An 11591-nucleotide genomic window follows, 5' to 3' on the forward strand; every position below is an offset into this window, starting at 1 on the left:
AGAAGAAGTAACAAAAACCTACAAATTCCTAGTCAATTTCCATCAGATATTATAGAATGGGATCCAGATCTTATCTATGAAATATGGAGAGATGTGGACAGATGATATTGAAAGAAAATATGTTTAATTGTTTATAATTTTTTGTAATGTTGTTCTAAAACTAAAAGAGCAAATAAACAATAATAATTACACGCATATATATATATATATATATCTTACCACATTGAGGTATTCAATTAAGTTGGAAATTTTAAATGGCTAATATTATACTAACCAAGAAAATTAAAAAAAAAATAAAAAGAGAGAGAAGAGAATTTCGAAGATGTTTTGCTTATTTTCTACTCAAATCATATTGAACCGAGTACTTCTGCAATGAACAGCCGGATCATGAAAATATGATACTTGTAGATGGGAAACATTTCATAAAACAGTAACAAAAGAAGAAGAAGAAGAAGAAGAAGAAGAAGGCTTTGTTTACGATAACTTTTCATTATATTTCTTTACACTTTTTGTTTTTTGAAAGAATTTTTTAAAAGCTACTGGCTTTAGTTTTAAACTTGTTCAAAGGTCTAAATTTTTTTTTTTTTTTTTGGGAAAATTGTCTAAGCCCTCAATAATTTAACACTTATTTACCAAAACAATAATAATTTTAACACTTTAAAATAAAAAATAACATTAAAATTCATATCAAACAAAGCCCAAGAAGAAGACAATGATAATGACACATTGATGTGGAGAAAGTAACAGGTCATGTAGCTTCTTCTTTTTTCTTCTTCTAGGCCATATTATGTGGACCTAGTTGGTAAAAAGTTTGGGTTTCGAGCCATGACGAGGGAGTGATTGTGGGCCATTAAGAACAAAGTCACCATTTAATGCTTTGTGGACTTCTTCAGACACTATAGCTTAATGCTACCCAACAAAGCAAAATTGTTACCCTTTTTTCCAATTTGTACACTTTATTGGATCCTCCTATCCGACCTCATCATGCTCCGCCTTGAAAACCTTTCTAAAATGACTATATTTCCCACCTTTTTTCTTCATATCCCTTATGTATCCCTGTAATTGGATTCCAATGTTTTGGGGGGCCTTAAAAGAAGCTATCTAGATATATATATATATATATATATTTTTTTTTTTTTCCCTTCATATCTTCTAAGTCCCTCACCATCTATTCATTTCAATTCTGTAAAGAAAGGAGCCTGAGAAAAAAAGAAATTAAATAATTTTTTAAGGGAATTGTTCATACTTTTAAACTATTCTGCAGATTGGGTAATACTGTCATTTTGGTGGACAGGTTCTGAACCTCATTTCTGGACTTTTCTATTTGTTTTTTATTTTAATTTCCTCTGGCTCTGGGGGTACAAAATGATTCTGTTTTCTCTTTCTAGTCAACAAAACACCCAAGAAAAGCAGAAAAACAGTGTCTCACAAATGATGACATCCCTTAGCTGATGATATTATTGTTAATTTCTTACTCTTTTTTGACTCTCTTTCTTTGTTTTTTACTGTCTGTCTTTCTCTCTTTTATCTTTTCCGATTGATGTGCTTGGACTCTTGAGCAAAGTAAAAAGCCCCTATATAGAGTTTACCTTGTCAAAAAGATGAAAAACTGAATCATCCATGATCTATCAAACTGAAGCTTTTCTTTAGATCATAAACAGAAATCACAGCAAGGAAAATATTTGACAGTTTCTCTTATTCACTTATTTATCTGGTACCTGAAATGACCTCATTGGGTTTTATCTGCTAGAAACCCATCAAACTCAGCTCTGCCCCAAGTACTTGCCAAACATGGCTCAGCAGGTTTTTTTTTTGTCTTCTGTCTCATTCTTTTGGATTTTACCTTCTGGGTTTTCTCTCAAATTTTGTTTTTCTTTCTGGGTTTCGTATGGTGTGGGTCTCCTGGTTTTTTCCTATAATTTCTCTGGTTTGTGGGACTAGCATTTCTTATCACATTGTTGTTGTTTTGTTTAGTATAGAGCGGGAAATAATGCTGGAAAATCTGTACATCATTTTTCTACTTTTTTTCTGATTGATATGATTGTAGGAAGAAGGTTGGCCTCTGGGTTTGCAGCCAATTAATGTAAGAGTCGGTTTGGGTAGAAACAATGATTTTTCTGGATCAGTTTCATTCAACACTTTAATCACCGGCTCTCCAACCTCTTCCACTGATTCTTCATCAGATTTAGATACAGAGGTCAGTCAGTAAAAATCTCAGATATTTGAGCTACAATTTTTGCCGCAGTACATTTTTGTAAGCCATTTTCTCTTTGATGGTTGTATTGGGATTTTTATTTTTTAGCAGTAAAAACCATCATATATATGACATGATTCTGATATACCTTTATTTTGTTTTTTATTACTTTGTTATCTTCATTTACAAAAATATGCTTCCCTCCGAAGAAAGAGTTTTAACTCATATGCCAGATGAAGAGAATTCTTTGTGATGTTGAAATATAACTGAGAGCATTGTCCTTTTCTTTGATGTCATTGTTTGCTTTAGAAGAAGAGGTTAAATGCTTGATTTAAAATAATAATAATTGATTCTTATCCTTTTTGGAATCAACAAAAACACTGAAAACACCATTTTTCTTGCTGCATTGGAAAGAATACCTTATGTAATACCCATGTCTAAGTTGGTGCTTTCTTAAGCTCTCTGTTCAATACATTCAAGTTGTATGTATATATATATATATACGCACTGGCTGTTCATTAAATATTGGCCATTTTTAGAGTCTCTATACCTGACATGATTCTACTTGTGGTTTGTGTTTTCCCTGCCATTAGATAAAGAGTTTGACAGAATATGTTACCTAGAGCAACTCACTAGAGATTAGTTATTTGGATGTCAGTATTTCGGACTTAATATCTAGAAGTTGGTTTCCATACTAATTGTTGATATATGCTTTTAACTTAATTGGAAAACATATATAGCTAGGTTCTTTTTTCCCCCTAGAAGTTGACCTATATTATACATATATATGGAGTTCGTCTATGTAGATCATGGATATTGAAGTCAGTTTTTGAAAAATCTATCGTCAATACTCTCACATGGAAACAAATATTGATGACGATTTTTTTTTTTTAAAATGTCAATATCCATTATTCACATGCCAACCATCTGCATAGTAAAATTTTTCTATATATATATATATATGTATGTATGTATGTATGTATGTATGTACATGTAATTGTGAAAATTAAAAGGAGTTACAAAGCAAAATGTGTACGGACTGTATTGAAGGTCTATTGTTCATGTACAAGAAACCCCAATAGCAAGTGCTTAGGCAATGTTTTTAGGAGTCATATCGATGAGTGCAAGTGATGTGACTAAGTAACAATATTACTTATTTGGCTAAAGAAATGACTCGATTTACTTTAATAATTTATATGTAAATAATAATCCATTAATAGCTTATATTTTATAAAAGTGTTATTGTTGCTGGCGTTGATTAAATAGAAGGTTATGGGTTTGCTTATGTAGCGGTGAATTTCATATTGTTAAAAAAATAAACAAGTTGTCACATTACAGCGACCAATGCGTCACCAGACAAAAACGCTCTGTCTATAATTGCTAGTGGCCTTCTAAAATGGTTGTTGAAACTCTCTTAATATGAGATGCCAAATGCACCTTTTGAGTAATAAATTTTAAACACATCTAAACGTAGAAGTGAAAAGCTATTGAATTAATCTTTAATAAAAAACCAATGTAGCTCAAAGAAAAAAAAGTTATGATTTTACACCCAATGTACGATTGTGGAAAGTTTTGAGTGGTAAAATGCAGAACTATTTGGCACAAAATCTCTCTCTCAAAGTACTATGCTTTTGGTTAATTTGCAGTCCACAGGATCTTTCTTCCATGATAAGAGCATCACACTTGGGAGCCTTATAGGTGTTACCAGCATTCTAGAGCTGTCAAGAAAGTCACTTAGGGGAAGGAAAGCTGAAGATAATTGTAAAGAAAAGAAGAACAACAATGGGAAGTCTAGGATATGGTTTTTCTCTCTGTGCTCAAGGAACAGCACTGATGCTGAGATTGTGAACAACAATAATGGTCCATCACTTGGCCATTTTCTTGCAGTGGAGAGGAAAGCTGCCAATGAATGTAGAAGGAACCAAATGAGCCCTAACATCTATGGACCAGACGAGTTTTCTGTACCTCAGCACGTTTCAGAACCAAACTCGCTATTCGTTGATGGCCGAGTTGCTCCTCCTCGGTCAAGTCCATTGTGTAGTACGGAGGTTGAGAGGAGAATTAAAGATGCAGAATTGGAACATGGCATTGGACATGGGATTCCATTGCTGTTCTCATGCATGTGTGGACAACACTCCCACTGACTAAAACATTTGTCACAGTTCCTTTGTTATTATTATTTTTTTAATGTATCGGTGGGTAATTGAATTTCATGTTGGTGGTATGAAATAATAAGAAAAAGGTATTTATTCAACTGCATTTCTTTAAGAGATTCTGAAACCTGTTCTGCATCTATGACATGAATGAACCAGAAGCAGGTTTTCTTCTTTTTAATCCAAAATTACAATAAGGGTTAATGGGATAACTGGGTCATAACAATTGGTATCAGTTTGATCATAGCATTAGCTAGAGTAATTTGGAACATATGGATACATTTGTAAATTTGCAATATTCCTTACTGAACTATTAACTACTGTTTGAAAGCGCCTCCTCAAGATGGTGAATAATGGTTCTGCTCTGCCAGTACTCTGCTAGCCTAAATCACTGTTAAATCACCATCTTATTGGGGTAAATTTCTAACGCTCCCGGAACATTATCCACCCCGCTCCCTCTCCTTTCTACAGGGATGGATCCTCACACATGTGGATCCAACGCCTGTGAGAGTGGGGAGTTGTGAGCAATAGATTTTTTGGTGTCACTGGTTATTAGTCAGACATTATATATATATATATATATATATATAATTCCCATTTATCAATCTATTTATTGGAAATAACATATATCCGGCCTCTAATTTATATAGACAAACACTCACACACACACACATTATTATGTATACGCTTGGAACCAAGCCAGACTGCAATACTTGGTACAAAATATCATGATATTGGAAACTACAAAATTTAAGACTATTTAAGAGATGGTTCACCGTTGAAGATGGTATCCTAAGTAGAATGGGTCCTACTACTAGCTGTTAATCTAATCTAAGACAGCATTGCTAGGTTTCTAGGCATGTTATTTGAGACCCCTATTTCATGGCTTTTTCCACCTGGGATTTTGAAAGCATCTTTTGGGATTTTCAAAAATTATGAAACATCGTTCAATCATTATTTCTTTTTTGATTATCAACTTGAATATATATATATATATATATATATAAATTTTGTGATGGAAATGATTTATATTATATTATAATATAGATTTTAGTATTGACAATAATTTTTATCAATATTTATTTTTATGTGATAATATTTAAAAAAATTATTATCAAAATTAAAATCTGAATAATAAAAAATATAAATATCTGTATTATAAATAAATCTTATATATAAATATACAAAGCGATAATAAAAAAAAGTGAAGAAAATAATAATAATAATAATAATTCCATATTACAAAAGGAAAGTAGGATGATCAAATTTTCAAACTTGTCACCTCAAAAGAAGGCAGGACCCATGACTCAGTTATGTAAAACAGGGTATTTAGTCAAGGGCGACGTATCTTCGGACTTTATCTTTCTTTTCAATGTTTTCTTGTTTTTTTATTTTTATTTTTATTTCATAGGATCAATATAAATCAAATGGAGTAGCTTCGCAGGTAAACCCAAAAAAAAAAAGTGTTATTCAACTAACAAGAATTGACATTATAAATTAAAAAGGAAAAAGAAAGATTTTATTTATTTATTTTTCTATTTTACCCCTTTTATAAAGATAGTCTTTTTTTTTTTTTTTAATGGCTCCAGGAGGATTTGAATGTGAATAGCTGATATTTCTGCTCGTGATTATTCAAACTAATGGAAGAGATTAATTTAAAACTATGACTGCCGGGCTAATTTTGCTTAGCTTATTAAACACGTTCACTAGATTCATGTGAATTTTTAACCCTTTTGATCGGATTTAAAAAATAGAGAAATAAATTATATATATTTGTTAAGATCCCACGACAACGACTCATTCTAGATATTTCTCTCTAAGATTAGCTAAGCATTATAATATATAAATATCTATTTTGGTGGCTTTGACCATTCACTTGCCTCCTTAAAACAAGAAGATTTTAGCCAAAAATGAAAAATAAAAAAATATAAATTAGATAAAGAATTGAATGAAAATATCAAACAAATGCACCAGCTGTTGATCTTATTGTTATGAACTTGATGTGATGTGTATTTATACTATTATACATTTTTATGCAATATCTCAAACAACCACAGACATAATATTTTGCCATTATCTGATATGACTCATTTATTCTTTCACATTTTCTGTCTAGAAAAAATAATTAAAATAAATATAAAATAAAGGGGAAAATGTTATTTATTATTATTATAATTCAGAAAGGGTGTTGTGACACTGTAATAGTTGTCTACACCTGCCTCAGGATCACCCCCCACATGTCCAAAATCTGAACCGTACAATGGTTTGAGTAGATCAAAGGGAACCACCTAGCATGATTCTACTCCAGTTGGAGAAATATAAGAATTAGAGTGGTCGAAGATGGACAGCAAGTCAGTAGGGTGTCAACATCAATAAGGGAGTAGAAAGATCAAAGCTTTTCAAAGCGTCCAAATCCATGCCATGGACGCCCATGACCATGCATTTTCTTTTACGGAGATGGCTCTGAGTCTGTTGGGGATAAGAAAGAAAGGAACAAAAGGCTAAAAACTTATTTGGCACTTTTTTTCTGATAATAACTTATTTGGCACTTCTTAATGGGTAATGTATCCCCAATTTTATAGCTAACAAAGCAAAAGGCCAAGTAAAAGTGGACCCTACTCAGTAAGGTGGGCCTGCTTATTTTCTCGGCTTTTCACTCACTCATAAGCCTGGATTTCAATCCACGTGTCAACATCATGTCATATCATTTTGATTGTGTTCCCACCATAATGCCCTGGTAGGTGATCCATCTGACTTATCTACATTGTGTAAAAGATTGGGGCCAATTGTACGCCACTACCCCCAAATTATTAATAGCACCACAAAGAAAACCAAACACAAGACAGCATGACCACCAAAAGTATTAACAGGACTTCTCATTTTTCCAAAATACTGAAAAAAAAAAAAAAAAAGCGGAGAATTTTATGCACCCAATTGTTATTAAATTTGTATAAATAATGGAAAGTATAAAATTAATATAAAATATATCTCATTGAAAGAGATGGACAATGGTGAGAGAGTTAAAGCTTTCAGACCATACTTCGACACATTCCGAGGAGGTTTGCTAACTCCGCTAAAGCAGCCAATGAAGAATGTTGAATTTTTATTTTCAACAAGAAAAGAATTTCCTTAAAACATTTTTTTTTTCGATTCTTTTTCCTTTTCGACTTCAATTTGGCTCTCCTAAACAGACCCTCTCACAAAAATTACCAAGTTCTCCTTCAATATGAAGTAAACAAATATTACAACATTGACCCACACAACTGAACTCAACCACCCCTCAGCCTTGCAAACGCTGCAACTCACTTCTTTCAGCTTATTTCCCAAATATACATAATGGATGATGATCATACCAGATGGATCAGGCACTCATATACGAATTCTCCAATTTTTTCTAATCTCTCTCCTCTATTTCCTCCCTTACAAAGAAAGCAAAATCCTTGATCACAAAATGTAATACTTTTTGATAGCCAAATAGCAAGAAGTTATCAAGGCTTGTCAGCCCACTCATTCTCAGCAGCAATCCTTCCTGAGCTGCGGCCACCGATCTTTCCAAAAGAGCCCATTGCCGATAACCCCTTGAAACTGCTGCTACCCTCATTGCTGAAGTTTCGGGACCTCTTCAACTTCTTTATCTTGGACGAACAGTTATCACCGATATCATGCTCTGCATCATCGTAAGTTTTAATCTTTGCAACAACCAACCGGGCAATCGTACTTCGACAAAATGGGCAAACTGGTGGGGTTAGGCACGCTGTCGTTGGGTTGGGCTTGTTGTGGCAGCAGAGGGCTAGGGTGCACTGAGCACACATTTGATGGCCACAGTCCTGAACTTCAATCGTGCAAACTTGCTCAAAACATATGCAGCATAACTCTGAATCGCTTCCCTGCATTAAACAATGTTCTTGTTCAGAGCTTTACTCCAATCGCATAAAAGAATCTACGAAAACTGTCCAAGCGGTTGGCAGGGCTGCGAATTTTATAGAAACTTAACTTTATTGGAAAATTGACCCTAAAGAATTCCAAGGAAATAATGGGGACAAGACCTAAAGTCCAAAGACAACTTGCAAATCAAGTACAAAAAATTTCCAAAACCGAGCAGGGTCAAAAAATTTCCAAAACTGAGCAGGGTTAATTTACTTTTGCCAAAGAAGCCGTAAACATTGTTAAGATGAAGCTAGGATGCCAAATTGAAATTTATTTCTAGAAATTGGGGGACCAAGGCCAAAAGGTAGCATATCAAGCAAAGACAAGATAGTACAGCTCTATCTTGAAGCGAAAAAAAGCAATCATTGAGATATGGTCCAGGTCCCATACAAGACTTATTGCGGAAATAAATTTGAGAAAATTAAATTTCAAATTAATGAACATCTTAAAATATAAAAATGGCCAAACGATTTTCTTCTTTGAAGTGTTTTAACTTCTATAATAAAATAATCATCTGTAGTGAAAAGAGAAAATGAAGGCTTAGGGTATCAAACATGACTAACTACCTACTCAAATGAAGCATCTTTTCAGGAATGGATAGATGGGAAATTACCTCAGACATATTATCATCGACCCCTGCATCAGAATGACATGGAGAAGGAAGGGAGAAAGCAGTTCCCTTCAGGATGTTCTTCTCCCTCTCTCTGTTAGCCTCCATTAAAGCATGTTCTAATAGTTCTTTTGCCTCCTGGTTAAGCTCGCTAATGAACTTCAAAGGTGAGGGCCAGACAAGAGGCTCTGCCGAGGACGGATTTAATAAGGCTGCACATGCTCCATGTTTGCGCTTCAGAGCAACCATGTATGGTATCCTCCTGTACATACGCAACAACACAGCGTGTTAAATTCAAGAAGTTTCTACAATCAAGTAGAAGAGCATAATAACAGTCAAAATTGTGAAGAATATAAATAAGATAATTTAAACAAATGTTTGATCCCCTTGGCAATATGATCCAGTAGGAATTCTTTCAATAAGGCTACCAGAGACTCAAGTACAATACTCACAAATAAAATGACAGATTTCCCAAGATATTAACTTTGGAAAAGATCATCCAGACAAGACAGTAAAAGGATCCCAAGTTCCACTCTAGAGATCCATCTACAATTGTTTACTACCAAATATTATATCAATCAAATAATCTTTTGGTTTCCCAATCTAAAGGAAATTGAAATATACCCAGATGAATCTCTTTGAAGACGATCAGCACCCCATGCCAACAGCTCTCGGATGCATTCCATAGATCCCCCTCTGGCTGCCAAATGAAGAGGAGTGCTTCCTGGGCAGCTGTATAAAGCAACTTATCAATCTACAAATGAAATTAACTCCATTAATAAATCAAGATCACAGAGTCTGGTAAAATTTATTACCCATATCCACCAGTTGAAGCACAAGGAAGAGCTCCATTGTCTAATAGAATATGTACACATTCAGGTCGTCTTTGACGAGCTGCCAAGTGCAACGGTGTTGCTCCTCTACCATCTCTAATATTCACAAATCGAGCAAATCCCCTGAAATTAGAATCCAACGGAAATCATGTTACAGAACATCCAACAAGGCGGATCAGTTAAAGAGAAGACCAAATCCATTCAGAGAGAGGGTAAACGAAAAAGATCACTCACCAAGAAACAGCAACAGGGCTAGAATGAGCAGCAGAAAGAAAAGTCTGGAGGCAATCGGAATGGCCATAGTACGCAGCATAATGCAAGCAGGTTCTTCCGTGAAGCGAGTCAAACATCAAAATCTGGAAGATAATCCACATTATTGTTGCATGAAAACTCATTATTTGGACAAAAAGTCGAAAAATCTTAAAGATACAAAAACTGGGAATTTCACATACATTTGCTCCAACTTCAATGAGCTTCTTTACGCACGAGATCTTGCCATGCATTGCAGCCAACATTAGAGGAGTCTGAACCATTCGCAACCAGAAAAAGCAAAAAACCCAACTAGAAAGAGTCAATCAAAACCGAAACCACAAAGATCAAACATTTTCCAGGAAACAGAGTAAGGCAATTTCACAATATTACCTGCTTGTGACGATTCAACACGTCGGGATTAACAGATCGCTCTAAAAGCATAGAGAGAATCTGAAAAGCACCCAACAACCAAAAACCAAAAAAAATCAAAAACCCAGAAAAGTTCATCAATCAAAAAACACAAAGAATCCACCAAACATCTTAATTTCCAAAACCCATTTCCACAAATCCAAAAAAAAGGGGAAAAAAAAAACCTTTATTTCCCAAAACAAAAAGAGAAAAAAACCCGCCGAATTCGCTAAAAGAAGTAAAGAAATGAATGAACCGAACCTCGATCTGTCCATTAGCAGAGGCTATATGAAGAGCAGTCTGGCGATCGTAGACAGTGGATTGTTGCAGAAGAGCTGGGTCTCTCTCAAGCAAAGCTTCAACTGTCTCAAGGTCCCCAAACTGTACAGCACTGAACAACCCATGTTCATGGCTTCCCCTGCAACTCAGCCCCTGACCCATCTTTTTTCCTTCTTTCTATACTCTCTCTCTCTCTCTCTCTCGCTCTCTCTCTCTCTAATGTTAATGAGAGGGAGCGCACTTCACCACCGGTCTCCGGCAAGGCGCTCCAACTCTATCGTGCGCCACCTTCCCCTGAAGGTGGTGGCCAAGATGGCTCTACGCTGAAAAGCTCGCATTTATGTACTCCTCCTTTAGTCTAGAGAGAGAAAGCCCAACACTTTGGAAGATAGAGAAACAGAGAGAGAAAGAAAGAGCGTATCGGAGTTTGGAGCTGCCCGTTGAGAGTGTGTGGAGCTGACCGTGTCAGCTCTGGGAAGTTACGGGGTCTGACTTCGGGCAGCAGTCAGATATTTTTCGGGCCGTTAGATTCCGTGAGCTGTACAAAATGGGCCAACTAGGCCACCCCGATGACGTCGGACCGGGTTTTCGTCTTTGAAAAAAAACCCGGTTTAATTTTAAATAGATCTTGTCCGTTAAAATTTCACTGCTTTCACACTGTTTCTCTTCCAGCCGTTGGATTTTTGGATCGTTAAATATGGAAATTTATTATGTGGAAAAAATATCTAATTATTAGTTTTAATTTTACACGACTACTTTTACTTTTCTTATTTCCTGACCGGGACCGTTTGGTTGCATTTTTATTTATCCAATAAGATTGTGACAGCTTGGTTTAAATTTAATATGAATTTACTTAATTGCCCTTTACCTGTCGGGCTGAAAAAAGAAAAAAAAAAGAAAAAAAAAAAAAGACTGTGACTGACTATTCTCAGAAT

The 11591-nt window shown here is 34.9% G+C and overlaps 2 protein-coding genes across 2 annotated transcripts; one reads left to right on the plus strand and one right to left on the minus strand.

The window, feature by feature from the left end:
* The first annotated feature begins 1172 nt into the window (after positions 1–1172).
* LOC107411098 (uncharacterized protein At3g17950) lies at positions 1173–4448 on the plus strand. The gene is made up of 3 exons (XM_016018609.4): positions 1173–1803; positions 2048–2197; positions 3841–4448. Exons 1-3 carry the CDS (start codon positions 1792–1794, stop codon positions 4336–4338), a joined length of 660 nt encoding a protein of 219 aa, XP_015874095.2. The 5' UTR covers positions 1173–1791; the 3' UTR covers positions 4339–4448.
* A 2864-nt stretch (positions 4449–7312) lies between these two features.
* On the minus strand, positions 7313–11059 carry LOC107411111 (putative E3 ubiquitin-protein ligase XBAT31). Its single transcript, XM_016018630.4, has 8 exons — positions 10639–11059; positions 10360–10419; positions 10170–10241; positions 9952–10073; positions 9700–9840; positions 9509–9616; positions 8888–9146; positions 7313–8234 (listed from the first exon to the last, which is right to left on the minus strand). The coding sequence occupies exons 1-8, from the start codon at positions 10816–10818 to the stop codon at positions 7836–7838; spliced, it is 1341 nt and encodes a 446-aa protein (XP_015874116.2). The 5' UTR covers positions 10819–11059; the 3' UTR covers positions 7313–7835.
* Between the last annotated feature and the right edge of the window lie 532 nt (positions 11060–11591).

The sequence above is a fragment of the Ziziphus jujuba genome, chromosome 10, assembly GCF_031755915.1.
Source record: "Ziziphus jujuba cultivar Dongzao chromosome 10, ASM3175591v1".
Taxonomy (NCBI): domain Eukaryota; kingdom Viridiplantae; phylum Streptophyta; class Magnoliopsida; order Rosales; family Rhamnaceae; genus Ziziphus; species Ziziphus jujuba.

Bases quoted from the DNA above. Each gene is read 5' to 3' on its own strand.
- LOC107411098 (XM_016018609.4), top strand. The intron at 2,198-3,840 runs GTCAGTCAGTAA...GTTAATTTGCAG, and splicing joins CATCAGATTTAGATACAGAG to TCCACAGGATCTTTCTTCCA.
- LOC107411111 (XM_016018630.4), bottom strand. From the start codon at position 10,818: ATGGGTCAGGGGCTGAGTTGCAGGGGAAGCCATGAACATGGGTTGTTC. The intron at 10,242-10,359 runs GTAATATTGTGA...CGAATGGTTCAG, and splicing joins TGTTGAATCGTCACAAGCAG to ACTCCTCTAATGTTGGCTGC. The intron at 9,841-9,951 runs GTGAGTGATCTT...TTCTAATTTCAG, and splicing joins AGCCCTGTTGCTGTTTCTTG to GGGATTTGCTCGATTTGTGA.